This window comes from Eulemur rufifrons, chromosome 17 (assembly GCF_041146395.1).
Source record: "Eulemur rufifrons isolate Redbay chromosome 17, OSU_ERuf_1, whole genome shotgun sequence".
Classification (NCBI taxonomy): Eukaryota; Metazoa; Chordata; class Mammalia; order Primates; family Lemuridae; genus Eulemur; species Eulemur rufifrons.
This window is the reverse complement of record NC_090999.1, coordinates 82,086,043-82,107,353: the sequence shown is the minus strand read 5'-3', so window position 1 is coordinate 82,107,353 and position 21,311 is coordinate 82,086,043. Positions and strand designations below refer to the sequence as shown.

Sequence of the window (21,311 nt, the reverse complement as noted above, 5' to 3'; positions counted from 1 at the left end):
AAATCTTGAAATACTGATCTTGAAGTTAAAAAAAAAAAATGTAAGCCCCTGGCTTTTAGGATATTCAAGTCGTAATCTCTCAATTTTATAAGTAAAATATACATTTTTAATAAAAATATTACCAAGCCTTACCAAATCTAATTTTAAAATTATTAAAAACATGAACAATAGAAAACATGGCTATGGATATACAGCACAAAATCACAAGGACTTTTATTTTTAATCCAAGTGGCAATTTTGATTTAGAACTCACGATGTATAAGATTTGTACTATAGATATTGCAAAGGTATGATTCTATGTTCTCTGTAAGAAAAGCTCTTAGCTGCAGAGTTCTGAACATCTTACAGCCATATCCTCTCAAGAATCAGCAAATTGGGAAGAGATTTTTAATCTGAAGACACGCGGGTGCTGGTGAGAGACGCCCACCCATCTATTGTCACATCCTGCAGTCACAAGTTAAGGAATTTGACAAAACACAGTAAGAAGGTATGAAATTAATGCCCGTTCGAGGTTGCTCTGCAGCTTGAGAGAACACGAGTCCTAAGTATGTTTTTCCGATATTCTTCCCAAGCCCTAAAATTCACCCAAGAGAAAGAGTTCGACTTAAATGCGTAAGAAGAAACAAATCTGTCCATACATAACAGCCCTAGTCAGGAATATCAAAGGGCAGCGAGCTAATGACCTCTCCTGATTCGGTGACGATGGCTTCGTAAACCCAGCGACGGTTGCAGCGGCACTCGGGCCCGCACTTGTTGGAGTTGCACTTGGGGCAGGGGTAGAAGCAGCCCAGGCAGTTCTTCTCCAGGCAGTCGCACAGGTCAGCCTCGTTGCAGATCAGCCTGCCACTTTTGTCGTACTTACTCATGACTCTGCAAAGGAAAAGCGTGACAGTGCCACTGTCCTCAACATTGAGAATAAATTATTGTGCAGCAAACTTCATACACATGACCCTTTTTACTCCGAGGGACCAGCACCCTAGAGATTACCCAGAAACACTCCAGGATATTCTATGGCAGTGATGTGGTGGGAAATTCGACCAATATGCAATCAATTTCCAACACAGCTAGGCTGGTCATCTAGAGTAACACTTCATTTTTCCAGTATTGCTGGAAAATGTAACAAGCCACCTAAGGAAATTATGAGGAATAGCTGACTAAAGCTGCCTCCTACAAATCCTCCAATTTTTTCTTTAAAATACGACCATTCTTTTTTTTTTTTTGAGACAGAGTCTCGCTTTGTTGCCCAGGCTAGAGTGAGTGCCGTGGCATCAGCCTAGCTCACAGCAACCTCAAACTCCTGGGCTTAAGCAATCTTCCTGCCTCAGCCTCCCGGGTAGCTGGGACTACAGGCTGTGCCACCATGCCCGGCTAATTTTTTCTATATATATTTTAGTTGGCCAGATAATTTCTTTCTATTTTTAGTAGAGACGGGGGTCTCGCTCTTGCTCAGGCTGGTCTCGAACTCCTGACCTTGAGCGATCCACCCGCCTCGGCCTCCCAGAGTGCTAGGATTACAGGTGTGGGCCACTCCGCCCAGCCAAAATACGACCATTCTTGATGGATTTTTTCCCTAATAAATTATACTCTTTTTTTCTTTCTTTCTTTAAAGCGCTATACTGAATACAACTACTACGTTTCTTAATGACTCAAGATGAGAACTGTCATTGACTACACTATAATCATTTAAAGAAAGAAAAACTCCTTTGCTAACAGTCTCCAGGTGCCATTTTTTCTGCTCTTTTCTGATTCTGTTTCTCACCCAGCACGGCAGAGAAAGCAGGTGAGAAGATGGTGGGATCGCGCATCGCCAGCTCTGAGCGAAGGCAAGGTGTTCTGTGCTGCAGGAGGGCACCACAGCCGAGACCTTGCCTGGGAGTCCCACATTCTCTCTGTCAGCCTCTATAGCGCTCACGGGGCAAAGGACTGTCACAGGAATTCCACCACCCTCTCAAAACCAAATCATTTTGAAGTCAGTCCTTCAAACTGAGCTGTTTGAAAGCCTTAAAATAACAAAAATATCTCTGTACAACTTATATTTGTTATTGCCAGTTGAAGTCCAAAATGCTGGCCCGAAGCTAGTGTGGTAAAATTGTGTGCTTCTGCACCCTTTGTCCCCAAGCAGCCATATTACCTCCTCTCCTCCTGTCCAGGTGAGCAATGCTGCTCCAGCGTCCCCTTTCCTGACACCTCAGGCAAGGGTGAGGCTCAGTCATTATCTGTGCTTACTGGCTGACATTCACACTTCAGCAGGAATGCCTGCTAATGAGGATTTACATGCAAAGTGCTTCATCTTAATGAGACCCTTCTCAAGATCCCAGGAAATTCAGCAGAAGAGATTTAAAGTCTATTAAAGGAATGATGGGAGTGGATGGCCCTGAAATCGACCTAGAGCACGGGTCAGATTCTGCCCTTCTCTCTTTGCCTTAACCCAGACACTCCCCCGCCTTGACGCAGACATCAAGACACAGATTTTACGGTTTCCTGCCCATCTGATGCTATCTTTTGTAAAATTCTGAACTATCACATACATAAAAGTTTACAAACATATATACTACATGCATAAAGAAGAATAAAAACTTCTGTGTGCCCACGGCCCAGCTTTTCCTGTTCATCCCTCTACCCAGCCCTCCAAAAGGAGCCACGCCTTGATACTATAAAAATCACTTCCTTGTTTTACTTTAAGTTATGCCGCATATGTATGCATCCCCAAACGCATTGTAATTTTTCTTCTATAATTTGCTTTTTTATTCTTTACCATGATTTGATATTTTTCCATGGTGGTACATGTAGCTGTATTCAAGTATTTTTTCACTTCCATACGTATTACATTGTATGAATATACCACAGTTATTTATCCTTTCCATTATTGTGGGCATTTGGATGATTAACACTTTATGTTCTTTGCTATAAAAGTGATGCTTTGAAACTTCTTAAACATGTCTCTCCTCATGCATGTATAAAACTCTTCCCAGGATTTATATCCAGGAAAGAAGATGTTAGATCCTAAGGCACATAGGTAATGCCAAGCTGTTTTTAAATAGTGGTTGTACCACTTTACATTCAATTCATGTCTCATAGCTTCATCAACTTTGATATCATCAGACTCTTTGCCTATCTGGGGAGTATGGCGCTTGTCCATAGTGTACCAATGAGGTTCAGTATCCTGAACATTTCTTAGCCATTTCTTCCATGAAATGCCTGTTTATTATTTTATTACTTTTTCTATTAGGATGTTTACACTTTTCTTATTAACTTTTAAGATTATTTATGTATTTTGGATACTGGTTTTTTTAATATGATAAACAACTTCTCCCACTTAGTGATTTGTCTTTCAGTGTTTTTAGGGTGACTTTTAGTGGGTACAAATTATTAATTTTGATGTATTATTGGGTTATTTTATACTTCTGAAGCACTAACAATCATTGAACTTCATAGTAGCCCTGAAGAGATGGGATATTCTGAATCCATTCCTGTATTTCTCCTTCTAATGATACATTTTTGTTACTTTTTTTTTTTTTTTAGATAGAATCTCACTCTCTCTGTTCCCTGAGTGACAGTGCTGTGACGTCAGCCTAGCTCACAGCAATCTCAAACTCCTGGGCTCAAGTGAGCCTCCTGCCTCAGCCTCCCCAGTAGCTAGGACTACAAGCACACACCACAATGCCCGGCTAATTTTTCTCTTTTTAGTAGAGACAGGTCTCAAACTCCTGACCTCAAGGGACCCTTCTGCCTCGCCTCCCAGAGTGCTAGGATTGCAGGTGTGAGCCACCATGCTGGCCTATCTTTGTTATTTTAAATCATCTTTCCTACTAATGTTATTACTCTAGTACAGAGCCATTGTCCACTGAATCCTTTTTAAAAAAAATTGATTCCTAGTTTGGGATTATAGTCTATTTCTCTATTTCTTGAGAAATATAGAATAATGTTGCTAACTTCCAGACACATGGGGTGCTACTGTACTTTAGAAGAGGTATTTTTAAACCAAAAAAAAAAAAAGAGGCAACCTTTAATTACTTTGCTTTGTCAAGGAGAACTCATGCACTTTGTAATCCTACAAATCAAATGTAATAGTAAGTCATGATCTTACTTGCATTTTGCAGAAAAATACTCATTCATTTTTGACATCCGTGCTTTCTTTTTCTGCTGCCTTGTTTCGGGATTAAAGTCAGCTACCTGTGGGCCAGGGTTTTGAAACTCCAAGCATTTTAACTGCCGCTCTATTTGTTGCTGTGAAACAAATAAAATGCATAGGTAGTAAGAACTAGATAGTTTTATCTGTTTTACATTGTCTCAAAACGAACCACCTGTAACTCTCACCATAATGGCATGAAAGCATATATGTTTTACACAAAGAAGTAAACAGTTTAATTAAGTTTTCAAAGATGGTGTTTTCTCAAATTAGGCCATTCTTTCTGAATAAATACATAGCATTTAGTGTGCACAAGTCAATTAAAAAAAGAAATACAAAGCCGGGCGAGGTGGCTCATGCCTGTAATCCTAGCACTCTGGGAGGCCGAGGTGGGCGGATCGTTTGAGCTAGCCTGGGCAACAGAGTGAGACACTGTCTCAAAAAAAAAAAACAAAAAAAAAACGAAATACATAATATAAAACTCATATAATTAAAAGGTAAAAATAGTCAAGGGGGAACAGAAGAATTCTTTTCATACCTGCAAAACAGCAGTCAGCTTTCCCAATTTGTTGGGGATGAACATCAGAACTAGCATTTTACAGTGGATAAGGACAAGGGAGTAAAAGGCCTCCCTCAGCTGTTAGCCGAGGAAGCCCATATAAAATGTTTCAAACCACAGCGAGAACCCAGAGTACACACAGCCCTGCCCCCCTCAGTGCTCTGGGATGTGAGTCAGAGCTGCTGCCTGTCCTGGGAGTGTGGGCTCCATCCGGAGCTCTGGTTCAGAACACAGCCACCTGAAGTATCCACTCTCAGTCAAAGCCAAGTTTGAACAAGAGCAATCTTGCTAAAATGACTTTCTAGAGTGTTCTAGAGTAATTAAAAGTCTCTGGGAGCTTTTATAATTAGAAATTAAATAGGGCCTGATCTGGAAACAAACAACAAAATGTTTCAAATCAAATACTGTACTGATAACTTAAGTTTGAACATTTAGCACATGCCATGAGGGAAAGGAAGGCTCTTTTGAAGGACTTTAGAAGAAAATAATCTGAGTAGCCAAAAACATACAGGCTGACAAATACATGCAATACTACATCTGGACACAAAAGGGGAAATTTCTGTGTGTGGATCTCAATGCAACAAATTACTTAACAGAATCTCGTAGGCTCTTCTGCAGTTTAGTTTCATAATAGTTTAAAATATTATAAATATGTTTCCTTAAATTTTCCTCTTGGTGTGTATATATGAGTTTGTTTTATAAACTTAACCTTATGAAACAGCACTGCATTAGGTTTGGCTGTGAAATAAATACAACTTAGTACCACTTATTGCTATTCTCAGTAGCGCAGCGGGAGGCTAAGAACAGAGACATCAGGCTAAGCCCACCTGTGCTCAAGTCTTGGCTCTACCACTTGTTAGTGTGGTGCCTTGAGAAAATTCCTACTTCTCTAAGCCTCAGTTTCTCCATTTATAAAATAGGGTTAGCAATAGTATCTTGTGATGAGAATTAGATGAATTAATGTATATCAAGTTTTAGAACTACTACATGACATCATAAGAACAAAATAAGGGTTTGTTAAATAAAAACATTTGAATATATTCTCCACAAATGTTCTACTCTGAGGGCAGGATTTTACTACTCAGAATGCTGGGCTAAAAATCAGGGGACACGAAAGGAGGGGAGAGGGGTAAGGTGAGACCAGCCCGACAAGAGCAGAGGGAAGAGGAGGGAAACGTCCATCAGCCTGGGGGAGCAGAGATCCCTCCTGGGAAGTCCTGGCTGGGTCCACCTCCCTGACCAAGTCCACGGGCATCTCAGAGATCCTTAAGTACGAACGCCCCAAATAACATGGAATCATAGAATCTGTGTGCCATACCAGTTGTTTCTGTCCAATTTCACAGTTTTTCTCGGAAGAACTATGATCTGTGTATCCTTCTTGAATGGAATTGTTTTTTTCTGATTGTTCACTCATTTCTGATTGCTAAAAAAGTCACTGGAAAAAAGCAAAACACATTAATATCGTATCTGCATTAACTTCATCTTACCACTCTTTTCTGCTCTCCTTCCACATCTCACTTTTTTCCAAAGCCAGACTTCCTGAAACCACCATCTGCACCCTGGCCCCTTTTTCTCCACTCGCTCTTAAGCCCTGCATCTGACTCCCCCAGCCCAGTCTCCTGACGCCCTTCTCTGCCAGGAGTTCCATGAGCAACTCAGCTGCACCCCTGACAGTCCTTAGCATCACAGACCGATCTGGAACAAGCAACACTGGGGCCCTTCTTCTCCTGCTTAAGAAGACCATGAATTCTTAGATCTCCATTCCCCGTCCTTTACACTTACTGCCTTGAAAAAAAAAAAGGAAGATACATTAATGTCATACATTCCCAGTAACTTAGTGAAAATCTCATCCACCTTTTTTGCTGCCACCTTTTCTTATGTCACTTCCAAGGCTACATCTAAAGGCCCTACCTCCTCACTCAAGTTTTCTGACTAATCTCTAATGCAACTTGTGCTAAATGGAAGTCATCAGTTTTCCATAAAACTTTTCTGCTAAATGCCTATAACTTACTTCGAAATACTGCATTAGTGTATATACAGGGTGTGTGTGTGTGAGTGTGACTGAGATGGAGCCAACACAACATGTTAATTGTGAATGCACAGTCCAGGGCTGGTCTGATCTCAGTGTTCTATCCACTTTCCAGAGGAGGCTTCCACAAACCCTGCTGCTTTCCCTCACTCTCGTCAGCTTCCAATGCTGACTGCAGGGTGCCATTTTTGCCAGAGGAGCCTAACAGTTAGGCTTCAACAAGTTGGCTTGGGTCATTTGGCACCAAATCCCTGCCAGCCAACTGGAAATTTCATTTCTGTCACTGGATCTTCATTCTCCTAAAGTCCAGGGTCAATACCTTTGGACTGACTGCTCATTCTTCTGTATCTCACTTTGCAATTTCCCACATTAGGTTTAAAAGTAATATTGATTTTTCTTTTCTAACATTCCTAACTCTTCCTTTCCATTCTCTATTGAGTAGTCTACCCTAATGACGGTAGTTGTAGTAATAGTTGTAGTGGTAATAGTAGTAATACCTTACCCCTAACCATCCTCACTTTAAATAAACTTCAGACAGGTTTCTTCCTGACTATGGGCACCTGGCCTCCCTTCCCTTAGCTCATTCTTTTTAGAAAACTTGCAATTATAATTTATTTCTCTGCCCCTTTGAGATGCAAATCTTCTCACATACTCTTGCCATTTTATGACACAGGATGGTCCTCTAGGACTTGGAAGCCATCCCTTTGACATGTAGTCATCAAGAAACAGAGCACCCCCATCTCCCGGTCTCTATGGGAGGACAGGAGTCTGACCTTCATAAGGCTCCAACTAGCAAACACACATGGCCTAATCACAGAGAAAAGTATTCACAAACTCAAATAACTTAATGTACAACACATCCCATTGACCAATCTCCCCCCATCATCCTCCAGTACATTTCTAGAGGTTCATCCCAGCCCTTTGGAATCTTTCCACTCTTTGTTTCAGTGGGGTTGAATTTAGACCAAGTTCTGGTCTCTCTCCCCTATTGCACTGCCAGACTAGTTCTTCCTTGCCTGGTTAAAAAATACACTTTGTCCAGAGCAAGTTTTGCTTAGATACCCTCACATGCAATTTAAGATCTGATCAACCAAACAATTCTGTGAAGTATTTTTCAACTTGTAAGAATATAAAAATTATATGGGGCTGTTTTAAAAATCATAAATTCTCTGCTGAATCCTAAACCTACTGGGGTTATAATTTTCAGGGGAAATTCTTGGTAATCTGTATAGTTAATAAGCTCTTCAGGTGAATCCTCTCCTTAGGTAACTATGGGAAACATCAGGGTAGGGAAAGTAGGTATGCTTTCTCCATTCAGTCTTGCCATCTGATCATAAAACTGTTGTCCACACAGATGGTTCCCAAGTTAAGATGGTTTGACTTACGACTTTTTGACTTCACCATGGTTCAAAAACAATATGCATTCTGTACGTTTGTCAACTTACAATGGGACTAAGTCTGAATAAACCCACCATAAATTGAAAATATCTTAAGTTGAAAGTGCATTTTCATCTATACATAATCCCATTGTAAGTCAGGAGACATCTGCAATTTTTTTCCACCCCTAATTCATCTAATACATTCTAGCCATGTTAATATTCCCAAATCAGAAATTTCTTTATCTCATTCCTATTAAAAGATTTCAATGATTCCTCTCTGCCAATAACAGCCCACATCCCTGGCATATCAGTGAAGGTCCATCACAGCAGCTGTCTCCAACCTACCTGTGTAGGCTCATCTCCTGTCATACCTACACTTGGGCGAAAGCTATCTGACCCCATTACTCCCATTAACACACCTCCCACCCCTTACCTAACTGAATTTTCCCCTCCTTTAAGAAGCTCTTCCTGATCCACAAAGATCTCCTTCTCTCTTGGGCTGTTTGGTGCTTTTTCAAGAAAATCCCCAACAAGGGGCCCCAAACTGTCCAACTTCTTCAAATAACAAATTTTCCTCCCCATGAGAGATCATGAGCATCTCTGCAAGCAAAAACTTTTCCTGAAAAGGTATCACATTTAAGTGCACTGAGAGAAATGAATAATTTATGCAAATCCTCTGCTGGAGGCATCTTTGTTTAAATCCTAGTGGAAGACAGGCTTCCACAAATAAACTGGGGGGAAAAAACTTGCTCCTTTGTATTCCAAATTAAGCAAAAGGAAATTATAATAGAATTTCACCAGGGACTGAAATTATAATTGGATTTTATTACAAGCCCAAATTATCTGTCCCAAGAAAAGTAATAAAAAGGTTCAGAACTTCCCCCTTTCCCCTTGCTTGGTATTCCTAAGGCAGGAACTCCTAACCAGCAAATGCAGAGACATGACCCTTGACAATCCCTTCAGAAAGTGCTACATTGGACTAGCCCCACATGGCCAGGTATTTCTCTAGCATTGGAATAGATTATTGTTTCTTACGTTGAGCATCAGATGAAGTGGTTTGCTTATACATAGGAACTATGATGGCTGGATTATCTGTGATGAATAAATGACTTTTACCTTTAAACCTCAGAACCACATACCCAGATCACTCACAGGAGCAGCACCAGGTCCAAGTCTCTTACCTCATCCTCATTCTGAGGCACAGGTCATTGAAGGGCACTCCAGGCAAAATGACTCACACTTTAATCCCTCACACTTAGGGTGCCCCAGGCAGGTATAGTTGAATTTACATAAGCTGATTGTTTCTTGCATAGGGTAGAATATTTTTGCACTGTTACCCATAAGGACACTAGCAAATTATCAAAGCAAGATAAGTATTCAGTTTAAATTCTAGCCAAAAAGTTGATCTCTCTTTTTATTCAGTAGCAGATAAGGCCATTTATTCAGAAACACTATGTGTAAACATTCCTCAAAATACTTTTGGAAGTAAAAGACATACATGCAGAGACACACATTCATACAAGGGAGTCAAGCTATTTTTATCTCATTTTATCTTTAGTTTTAGTTCCTATAGCAGCTCACTGAAATAAGTGACAGGTGAGTCAAACCCACCAGGGACATATCGGTAAAGAGAAATGACCAGGACCACGGTACAGGTGGTCAATTAAGTCACTCCTTGCTGCTCTTCTAGCTGACTCAGCTGTTTTCAAAACCACAAAGCTGTTCAATAACCTCTAAAAAAATCTCCATTGTCATTTGTCCCTAAGAATTAAAAGTAACTTTGATCTAAACCTTTGAGAGTGGTGTTAGATAAACGTTAATGCTCTAGAAGCAACCTTATTTACAGTATCCAGATTCCTAGAGATACTTTTAGAGCTGTATTTTCCTACACACCATACACATACACATACTTTTGTGGCTCAATATAAAATAATGTGAAAACACAAATAGTATATTTAAAATTAGAAAGTGCAGTCAGCAGAGAATTTGGTGATCTGTGGAACACAATGCAACCATGTAGTTGCTATGGCTCGTGCCATGAATACTGCAATCTGGCATCGCTTTAAAACCAACCAACCCCCGGAAAGGGCAGGTCTGGTCAGTTCCAGATCAGCATCCATCCACAAGCGCCTCTCCCACTACACCTTATTTGTCATATACATCTCTTAATTATACATTCAAATTCTTCCTTGCAATTTTAGGAATTATAAAAAAAACAGAAGCCTTTCTGTTTACCCGCCTCACCAATGGAGAGCTGAGAAGGAAGAAAAGTATTTTATGAGACCAAAAGGTTAGGCGATTTTCATCATTATCCCAATAAAAGAATCTTCAAAAGCCATCATCTCCAATCTTTAAGTGTGGAGGTTCTTTCTCTCGGATCCCTACGGTTCTACCATGCTCATTTCTTAGTTTTCATTTTTATTTCAGTCCACACTGTACTCCAACTGTCTTCTACTCTTTACAACACATGAACATAGCACAATATATGTTCAAAGTCAGCATTATGTGGCTTGTTTTGTCTCTTCTTTCTCTACCAGCCTCAGAGGGCATCAGGTGTAAAATGCACCGTCTGGAAAGGAGTGCCTTTCAAACCATGGAGTTTCACAGTTCCGTTACCCCGACTTCCTAATGAGAGCTGCCTTGTGAAGCCGAAGGAGTAGGGTGCTAAAGAGAAAGCTCACATACCTTTAAGTTGGATGAAAAAGAAGGAAAGAACACTGGAAAGAGAGAAACTGTACTGTCTTGTTTCCTTTGTTTTGCTGAGAAACCACAGAACCCTCAAGGGAAAAATCATAAGGCCTCAAAGGTGCTTCTACAATTTAGTGCTTTTGTAATAATGGCTGCGAGGAGGAGAGAAGGAAAATGAAGGAGGGGTGGATGTAAATGTTAACTCACTTTTCCACCAAAAGTCTGTTCTAAAATCACATGAAATCAAATAATGATAGTTCATCTCCTCTCCCATCTTCCATGCACAATAAGCAATTAATCTAGAGTTAAGTTTTTATTCTACTGCCCAGTCTCATATCTTCGCTTCAAACTAATATTAACGCCAAATTGCCCCCTTGGCTATTTCTGCACTTCAATGTAAACAGCACACTGTAAATACGAACATTTACACTAAAACCATTTAAGAAAAACTGTGTTGTCCCGAGAGAAAACTAAACCATGTTTATAAGCTGTGTCTAAGAAATATATTAATCTCTAAATTATAGCCCTCTAACATTGTCCTCTGCCACCAGGATTTAGATATTATGTTGTGAGTCATTAAAACCACTTCATTGGCAGGTTAATACTCGCCCTGTTCATTTGTGAATTATAGGGTAAAAACCGCCATTTCATTACTAATTACTTTTACTGCAAAGAACAAAGAACAGAAACAAAATCTTATAATTAAAGATTTTAAAGCAAAACCTGAAGGTGGTTCCAGAATGAATATATTTGACCTAAACCTTATATTCATTAAGCCACTGCTATATTTTTGAGATTACGCAGTAAATTTCACAAAATCTTGCTAGTTTCAGATTGTTAAAATTCAAAGCAAGTAAAAATCCTACCAAACTTTTCCACAGTGAGTCACACCCTACAAAAATGTATTCTTTAGCCAATGTTTGGCTTTGTTCATACACAGTCAGTAGGAGAAGGTTCTCTTTGTTGATCTTACCACACAAGATGCCACACTAACACCAAAAAATAACAAACATATCAAAGGCCAAGTGCAAAGGTAGTAATGCTCTTAACACGAGACAGAGGAAAATTTCCTAAAGGATAAGGATTGTAACCAAGCAAGAAAAGTCCCAACCAAAAACTTTAATAAAGTGCCAAGAAATAACAGTGTGCCGTAGGATTAAAAGTTGTTATTTCCTCACAGAGCACGTAAACAGGTGGAAAACCATACCATGCTCGTGGATTGGAAGAATCAACATTGTTAAAATGTCTATGCTACCCAAAGTGATCTACAGATTCAATGCAATCCCTATTAAATTACCAACATCATTTTTCACAGATGTAGAAAAAATAATTTTACGCTTTGTATGGAAACAGAGAAGACCCCGTTTAGCAAAAGCAATTTTAGGCAATAAGAACAAAATGGGAGGTATTAATTTACCAGACTTCAAACTATACTACAAGGCTGTGGTTATTAAAACAGCTTGGTATTGGCATAAGAACAGGGACACAGACCAGTGGAATAGAATTGAGAATCTAGATATAAAACCATCCTCATATAGCCATCTAATCTTTGACAAAGCAGACAAAAACATACTCTGGGGAAAAGAATCCTTATTCAATAAATGGTGCTGGGAAAACAGGAGAGCCACATGTAGACTGAAACAGGACCCACAGCTTTTACCTCTCACAAACATCAAATCATGGTGGATAACAGACTTAACCCTTAGGTGTGAAACTATTAGAGTTCTAGAAGAAAATTTGGGAAAGACTCTTATAGACATTGGCCTAGGCAAAGAATTTATGAAGAAGATCCCAAAGGCAATCACAGCAACAATAAAAATAAATAAATGGGACCTGATCAAATTAAAAAGCTTCTGCACAGCCAAAGAAACTGTCACGAGAGTAAATAGACAACCTACAGAATGGGAAAAAATTTTTGCATGCTACACATCCGATAAAGGACTGATAACTAGAATCTATTTAGAACTCAGGAAAATCAGCAAGAAAAAAATCAAATAACCCTATCAAAAAGTGGGCAAAGGGCATGAATAGAAATTTTTCAAAAGAAGACAGAAGAATGGCCAACAAACATATGAAAAAATGCTCAACATCTTTAATCATCAGGGAAATGCAAATCAAAACCACAATGAGATATCACTTAACCCCAGTGAGAATGGCCTTTATCAAAAAGGCCCATAACAATAAAATGTTGGCGTGGGTGCGGAGAGACAGGAATACTCATACACTGCTGGTGGGACTGCAAACTAGTGCAACCTCTGTGGAAAGCAATATGGAGATACCTTAAACAGATACAAGTAGACCTACCATTTGATCCAGCAATCCCATTATTGGGCATCTACCCAAAAGAACAAAAGACATTCTATAAAAAATACATCTGCACCCGAATGTTTATAGCAGCACAATTCACAACTGCAAAGATATGGAAACAACCCAAGTGCCCATCAATGCATGAGTGAATTAATAAAATGTGGTATATGTATACCATGGAGTATTACTCAGCTATCAGAAATAATGGGGATATAGGATCTCTTATGTTCTCCTGGATAGAGTTGGAACTCATTCTACTAAGTGAAGTATCCCAAGAATAGAAAAACAAGCACCACATGTACTCACCATCAAATTGGTTTCCCTGATCATTGCCTAAGAGCACATTTAGGAATAACATTAATCAGGTGTCGGGCAGATGTTGGGGAGGAGGGGATGGGTGTATATATACATAATTAGTGCGATGCGCATTGTCTAGTGGATGGACACGTTTGAAGCTCTGACTCAGGGTTGGGGGGACAAAGGCAATATACGTAACCTAAACTTTTGTACCCCCACAATATGCTGAAATAACAATAATAAAAAAAATTTTTTAAATCAACATAGAAAATAATAAAAGTAAAATTCTCAAATCCTTCAATTAAGAATAATCATTTTTTAAATCATCAAAACTTTTTTCAAACAAGTCTCTTTATTCTGAATATAAGATAGATGACAAGAAAATTATTTATATAAAATTGTTTCTCCATTCTATTTTTGGTAATAAAATAAAAAAGCATAAAGGAAATGTATTTGAACTTATCAGAAGAAATGAAAGCCAAAATAAAATAGTATTTTTTATTGCAAGATATTTTAGTTTCTAAAGAATCTAAGTTTGATAAAAAGAAATGTGACCCGTACTAAGAGTGTGAAGGTATTCATGTTAACATATTTATGTTAATGTATTAACATAACTCATAATAACATATTTCAACTTTATACATTAACCATTGACTGCCTACCATAAACTGCTAAGATAATTACTGTAATTACAATTTTTTAAATGTCTCAATTTTTGTAATTTTATGTTTATATTTTCAAAACATATGTATATTCCACTATATTTATATGTATATGCTATTTTATTTTATTACTGAAAAAAAGTTATTTCCTCTTATTTCTTCAATTTAAGTAAGAAAATAAGTCATACAAAGTATTATTTTATATTATTTACAAGTTTCTCAAGCAAAAACTAACAGTTTTTAAAATAATGGTTAAATTGGTAAATCTTCAGGAGAATTTTTTATCACTTTTTAGAAAGATAATTTCATTTTAAAAGATGGAAGAGTATTTTTCAAAGGTAATAATGCCTCACTAAATTTGCTAGTCTAGAATTTATTGCACTTTTGACATGACTTGTACTATAAAAATATATTTCTTTCTCTTCAGATATTCTCAGGTTTTCTACAGAATAAGTGGAATGTGATGTAAAATTTGCTGCTTTCCCAAATGAAGGGTTCACATACTAAAACAATTCTCAGAAAGTAAAAATCTTTTTGCTTATGAGTTGTATTAATTTATTTTATCAATTTGTAGCTATCTGTATATTCATTTGTAATATGCATTATACTTAAAAGTAACACACCTCATCAGTTTATTCACTGTAGCATTGTTTATAATTACAAAATATTGGAATGCCCATATACAGGGGAATGGTTGAACAAATGACTGTACATCCTCATGCACCATAAACATGGAGTACTATGCAGCCATTAAAAAAAATAAGGAAACTCTCTATGAAGTGATACAGAGCAATTTCCAAAATATATTGTTAAATGAAAAGAGGACAAAGATTATTTATAGAATACGATCCTTCATGGAAGAAAGAAGTGAGTATAAGAAAATTTCTACTATAGCCCAGCAATTTTAATAAATTCAGTATGATGTAGGGTGTGGCTTATGAAAGCCACTGGCTTTGTGAGTCATGAGCATCTAGGGAGGGGGTACAGTGGGAAACTTTTTAGCTTTAACTTCCTAAAGTTGTGAGCATCTTCCTCAGCAGCTACTGGACAAACCCTCACTGGGCTTATCCAGCTGTCTAATGGGAAGACCCCAATTAGCATAACCCTATTGTCTGTGTACTATAACTGTAGGTTCACTGCAGTTATTGTTTGATTAAAGTACTGTTCTACTGTGAAGCCACAATGAGTGTTTTCTGAAAAGGCACGCTTCCCAGTGGGAAGCACCCTGGAGGCCCAGATAACTCGAACAAGGATCAGTATCTACCCCCACTGCCTTTCAAGTCATGCACTCAGCAAGCATTTACTAAATACTTTTCATCAGCCAGGCACTGTGCAAAAGATAAAAGACAAATAAGACATGATTCCCCTCTTCGAAGAGCTCACAGGTCTGGTAGAAGACGTGCAGTCTAGTAAGTACAAGATGTGCATCACACGTGCTTAAGGCACTGCCGGCCGGTGTGCGGAGTGGAGGGCCCGCTGTGCTTTCTCTGGGAATGGAGGTGTCAAGAAAGACTCACTAGAAGAGATGCCAATTAGTGAATCTTGAGAAAAGCACGGGGAAAACTCACGTAGAGAGGGAATGGGAAGGACTTTCACTTGGGGTGATTTTTTTTCCTAACCTGATTTCTCTACCTTCAGTCCTTCATGTCTTCACACATCACTGCTGCAGTTATCCTCCTTAAAATTCTTGTTACATGTAAGGTTATTTGGATTGGCTGGCACCAGAGAAAGAAAGATGAGCAGGGTTGAAAGGGTTATGTAGCGAGGCTTTATTGGAGCATTCCTGGGTGAGGGTAACAGGTCCCAAGAGAGGGGCCCGGGTGAGGTTCTCAGGTCCCAGGAGGGAGAGAGAGAGATCCAAGATGTCGCGCTGTCCAGAAGCTTTGTGTGGGCTTATATAAGTTTTAGAGTTGGGGGACGGGGGTTTCTTTGGCGGGAAGATTTCTGCGCCAAAGTGGGAATTTCCTTTGTTAGTTTCAGGGCGGGTATTGAGATATAGGGGGGCACTGCTTGTATGTGTGGACTCCAGGAACTGAGACTCTTATCTGGATGTGGTTATTTTTAACTTAGCTGGGCCTGCTAGTTATTTATAGTGGGCCATGTGGGCTTCTTTTTGTCCTAGGGAGGGGAGGGGTGCCCACCACCAGCCTTACATTCTGGCCTTTTAGTGATAACAGGGTGCCGCGATCTTTTCTGGCTACTTCCTGCTTATGAGGGGCATAGTGGGGGCTATGGGCTGGAGTCGGCTGGTTGAGGGGAGACTGGAAGGGGAGAAGGGGTGAAGAAGAATCTGATTTACTGACACTCTGGATAGTTCTTGTAGGTGACGCTGGAGGAACCGTGTGAGAGATATCAGAGTCGGTCTCCGGCGGCTGAGGCAGATATCTGTGTGAGCATGGAGGAGTTGTCTGAAGAGAGAAAGATATGGGAAATAGGAGGCCAAAGGTGGGAGCTGGGCTGGAAGATGAAGGTTAATGAGAAAAGGCCGGCCATACACGAATTCGAAATGTCTGTGAGGTGGCATATGAGTGAAATCGACCTGCCAGTCTTGTCCGGGGAGGTGACCAGGTATCTGATAGGTGGACATGGGGGGCGGGGGTTGAGGCCCCCTTGAGGATTAACAGAAGTACAAATGTCACAGGCTGAGCAGACAGTTTTGATGGGGGAGTATAGAAAAGGATGTGAAAATAGAGACTGTAAGAAGTGGGAGAGGCCCTTAGTGTCAATATGAAGTGAGGAGTGGACGTGGCCAGTGAGTTTTAGGGCCTGTGTCTTAGAGAGAGCCAGCTTGCTGTCCTTAAGAAGGACCCATGGTTTGGTGGTGGTTGATCCCCCTTGGGCAAGCAGGCTGTGGCGTTTCTCTGGAGTGCAGTGAGGTTGGAGGGAAGGAATGGAAAGGAAAAGAAGAGGAGCCGGACTAGGGTGTTTTGGGGATGTTAGGCTGCGGGTGACAGTATTAGCATAGTTGTTTCCCTTAGTGACAGGGGACCGGTCCATCTGGTGTCCCTTGCAGTGTATGATAGCTAATTGGGTGCGTAACTGAAGGGCCTTGAGGAGACGGGAGATAAGGGTGGTGTTCACAACAGGGGAGCCCTTTGTGGAGAGAAAGCCCCGTTCTCTCCATATGGCAGCATGGCAGTGAGCTATCATAAACACATACTTGGAGTCCGTGTAAATATTTACACTCCTGCCTTGGGCTAGGTGTAAGGCTCAGGTGAGAGCAATGAGTTCTGCCTTTTGGGAGGTGATGCCCTCCGGAAGACAGGTGGCTTCTATTACCTGAGAGGCAGAGACAATGGCATACGCCGCCCGGCGTTTGCCATCCTCACCTGTGACCAAGTGCCATCAACAAAGAAAGTTAAGTCCGCTGTAGGAAGTGGCTTGTCTGACAGATCGGGTCTAGGGGTAGTGGAGGCTTCAACCATTTCCGAGTAGGAGTGTGAGGACAGGGTTAGGCAGGGAATGGGGAGCAGAGTGGCAGGGTTTAGAGTTGGGGATTGAGATAAAGTAATCGTGGGATTTTCTATAAACAAGAGATGGAATTCCTGTAGTCTAGATGGAGTGAGGAAGGCTAAAGAGCAGTGAGTTAGAAGGTCCTGTGGAGAAGACAGGTAAGATCTGTCCCAGGAAGAGTTTAAGGGCCTCCCTGGTGAGAGCAGTGGCCGCTGCTAAGGCTCGGAGACAGGGTGGCCAGTCACAGACTGTGGTGTCCAGCTGTTTGGATAAGTAGGCCACTGGGGTGGAAATGGGAGTAGGTCCCAGAGTTTGGGTGAGGATGCCGCGTGTCAGGTGCTGGCACTCATCCATGTAGAGATAAAAGGGTTTTTTAGGATGAGGGAGTCTTAGCGGGGGGGTGCTTGTAAGAGAGTGTCACAGAGTTTTAGGAACACCTGGCAGACAGCCTGAGGGTTTAACAGAGGGCCAGCAGAGGCAACACGTGCTGCCTCATAGAGGGGTTCGGCAAGGAGAGAAAAGTTGGGGATCCAGTGTCAGAAGAAACCAACAAACCCGAGGAAGGACAGAATTTGTTCAGCAGTGGTGGGAGGCTGGAGGTCGCAAAGGGCCTACTGGTGATTAACAGTGAGATGACGGGAAGTGGGGGTGAGACTAAGTCCAAGGTATGTGACAGTAGGATTAGACAGCTGAACTTTGGAAGGGGCCTGTCATTGACATAGTATTCCTCTTGAAGGAAGCTGTAGGTCCCTTCTTTTTTGGCTGTCAGTAGATCTGGAATCAAAATACTTTTGTGGTTTCATTAAGAGCAAATCAGGATTTCAAGAATACCTTGTGATTTTAACCAAACCTTTTCTCCTTTAATTATAGCCGACTCAACCATACACAAAATTCTTTCATAAATTCCCCCCCACGAACTCCATCACAACCTACACAGAGCATCTACAACATCCTTGGGCTTTCTTTTTTTGTCCTAAATTTCCTCTTTCCCAAATAACCAGCCATTCTGTTTCAGTACAAAAAGTCACTACACAAGATCCTTCTCCACCCAAATCATTCCCTTGCTGATCTTTCTTAACAAAAATACATTTCTGTGCTCATAGCCTTTCTACATCTTTTTCTCCACCTTACTAGTTACCTTCTATCTTGGTTTTATTTTTCCCTCTAAATCCATGCTTTGAATCAATTTCCAAACAACCTCTGAATTAGACAAAATTATATACATAATTTCTTTAACGTAAACTTGGGGGTCTACCAGTTCAGATGGGAGAGGATATGTAGGGCTTCGTAAGGCAGGAGAGGCTGTAGGAAGAGCTGAGGAATCTGGAGAGAGAGAGAGAGAGAGAGAGAGAGATAGAGGAAAAAGGGCGGAGGCCCCGGAGGAAAAGTGGAGGGTGGTGTCCAGGTTGGTTAATAGGTCCTTTCCCAATAGCAGAGCAGGACAGGAGCGCATGATAAGGAAGGAGTGGGTGATGGGATGGTCATCTATCAGGCAGGTTAGGGGACCGGTGGTGGGGGGCGGCCGAGAGGGATTGCCGTCAATATCCATGACCGACACCTGGAAAGGATAAGTAGGGCCCAAAAAGGAAGGCAGGACAGTAGGTAGCCCCTGTGTCAACCAGAAAGGACACTGTCTCACCCACTACCTTGATTGTTACCCTGGGGTCGGCAAGGGTGATTGGGGTCACTGAGTCGGGGCCTCTTCAGTCTTCGGCAGCCAGACCCAAAACCGCCATTGGTAGGTTTAAGGATGGAAGGACTGACTCTATGAACTTTTGTTCTGAGGGGAAGTCATTTTTCCAGTGTCCCTCTTGATCACATGCCGGGCAAGGCGTGGTTGGTGGACATGGCTGCGGGCACCGCTTGACCCAGTGGCTTTCCTTACCTCACTTGAAGCAGGTGCCTGGTGAAGTGTGACTGGTTGTCCTGGACAAGGTCGATGGCATTGTGGGGCCCACCGGCCACAGGGCTGTAACCAAGGCTTGGGCCTGCAGGTGTGCCTTTTGGTGGACACAGGCCTCCTTTTGGGCCTCTGCCTGCTCGTTTTGAGAATTAAAGATTTTAAATGCCATATTCACCAGGTCCCGGATAGGGGTCTGAGGGCCCTCGTCTGTCTTTTTGAGTTTCTTTCTGATGTCAGGAGAGGACTGCGTAATAAAGTGGGTTGTAAGGACAGTAGTCCCCGAGGGGGAGGTAGGATCTAGGCGGGTATATTGGATAAGGGCGTCTGTAAGGCGGCTGAGAAAGGCCTCGGGGTTTTCGTCTGCCCTTTGAGTGATTTCGCTAAGCTTGTCATAATTTACAGCGCGGTGGGCGGTGGCCTGGAGGCCAGCAAGGACGCACTGTAACATGTGGTCCCTCCGCTGTCTGTCGTCCTGCTGGTGGGGGTGTCTGGTTGGTAGTCCCAGTGGGGCTCTTTGAGGGAACGGCTTCAGCACCCACCCCCCACATGGATCGGTCTGTGAGATGGACCTGGTCAGTGTGTCCCTGAGCCACCACCCAGACGTGCTCCTTTTCATTAATGGTAAGGGTAGAGGAGAGTATGACAAAAATGCCATGCCAGGTAAGATTATATGCCTGTGTTAGGCAGTGGAACTTCCTGGTGTATGCAGAAGGATCATTAGAAAAGGAGCCAGGCGCTTTTTAATCTGGGAGAGGTCGGAAAGGGAGAAGGGAACATGTACCTGTAGGACCCCCTTGGCATCCTCTACCTCCCGTAAGGGACAGAGGAGAGACTGATCAGAGGGGTTTGCGTGAGAGCCAGTGTGATGGCTGACAGGAGACGTCGGTGGCAAGCCTCTGGGTGGTGTGAGAAGGTGAGTGGGGTTATCCGGGTACGGTGGAGGTCGAGTGGGGGAAGAGAGGAGAGAGTCAGGTGGATCAGAGAAAGCAGAAGGGGCATCTGAGGAGACGCCTGGTGGAGAGTTAGAGGGAGAAGAGGCGGAGGGCGGTGGGGGACCCCGCACAAGGAGGACCTGTGCCGGGTGGCAGGCCAGACAGAGAGAAGGACGAGAGCGCAAACAGAAAAAGGCTTGGACATATGGGATCTCTGACCATTTGTTGTTCCTGTGACAAAAATTATCAAGGTCTTGTAGAATATTGAAATCAAGGCCAAGCTAGGTGGCTCACGCCTGTAATCCTAGAACTCTGGGAGGCCAAGGTGGGCGGATCGCTCAAGGTCAGGAGTTCGAGACCAGCCTGAGCAAGAGCGAGACCCCATCTCTACAAAAAGAAAAAAAAAAAAATAGAAAGAAGTGATCTGGATAGCTAAAAAAATATATAGGAAAAATTAGCTGGGCATGGTGGTGCATGTCTGTAGTCCCAGCTATTCGGGAGGCTGAGGCAGGAGGATTGCTTGAGCTCAGGAGTTTGAGGTTGCTGTGGGCGAGGCTGACACCATGGCACTCTATCTTGGGCAACAGAGTGAGACTCTGTCTCAAAAAAAAAAAAAAAAAAAAGAAGAAGAAGAAATCGAAAGTCCCATTCTCAGGCCATTGGGAGCTATTGTCCAATTTATACATTGTCCAGGCAGTGTTGCAGTAAAGAATGCGGCGCTTGGGCTGGATGTCTAAATCCAGGGCCTTCAGATTGGCCAGCAGACACCCCAGGGGGATCTCGTGGGGAATTTTGGAAGATTGGCTACCCATGTCCTTCCAACCCGAATGGGGAAACAGAACAGTATCCTGACCATGGAGGCAGCAAAAGTCTGGGGGACGTCTCCACCGAGACTAGTGTGCCAGTACAGAAAGGGGTGAGAGGAATTCAGGCATCCCCAATAGCCTCAGCCCCTGGAAAGGGAGAGCTTCTG

The 21,311-nt window shown here is 41.8% G+C and overlaps 1 protein-coding gene across 1 annotated transcript; it reads right to left on the bottom strand.

Annotated features, from left to right (window-relative positions):
- Positions 1 to 647: 647 nt before the first annotated feature.
- On the bottom strand, positions 648 to 6,102 carry ARL14EPL (ARF like GTPase 14 effector protein like). The gene is made up of 3 exons (XM_069491987.1): positions 6,007 to 6,102; positions 4,088 to 4,227; positions 648 to 870 (listed from the first exon to the last, which is right to left on the bottom strand). The coding sequence occupies exons 1-3, from the start codon at positions 6,100 to 6,102 to the stop codon at positions 648 to 650; spliced, it is 459 nt and encodes a 152-aa protein (XP_069348088.1).
- Between the last annotated feature and the right edge of the window lie 15,209 nt (positions 6,103 to 21,311).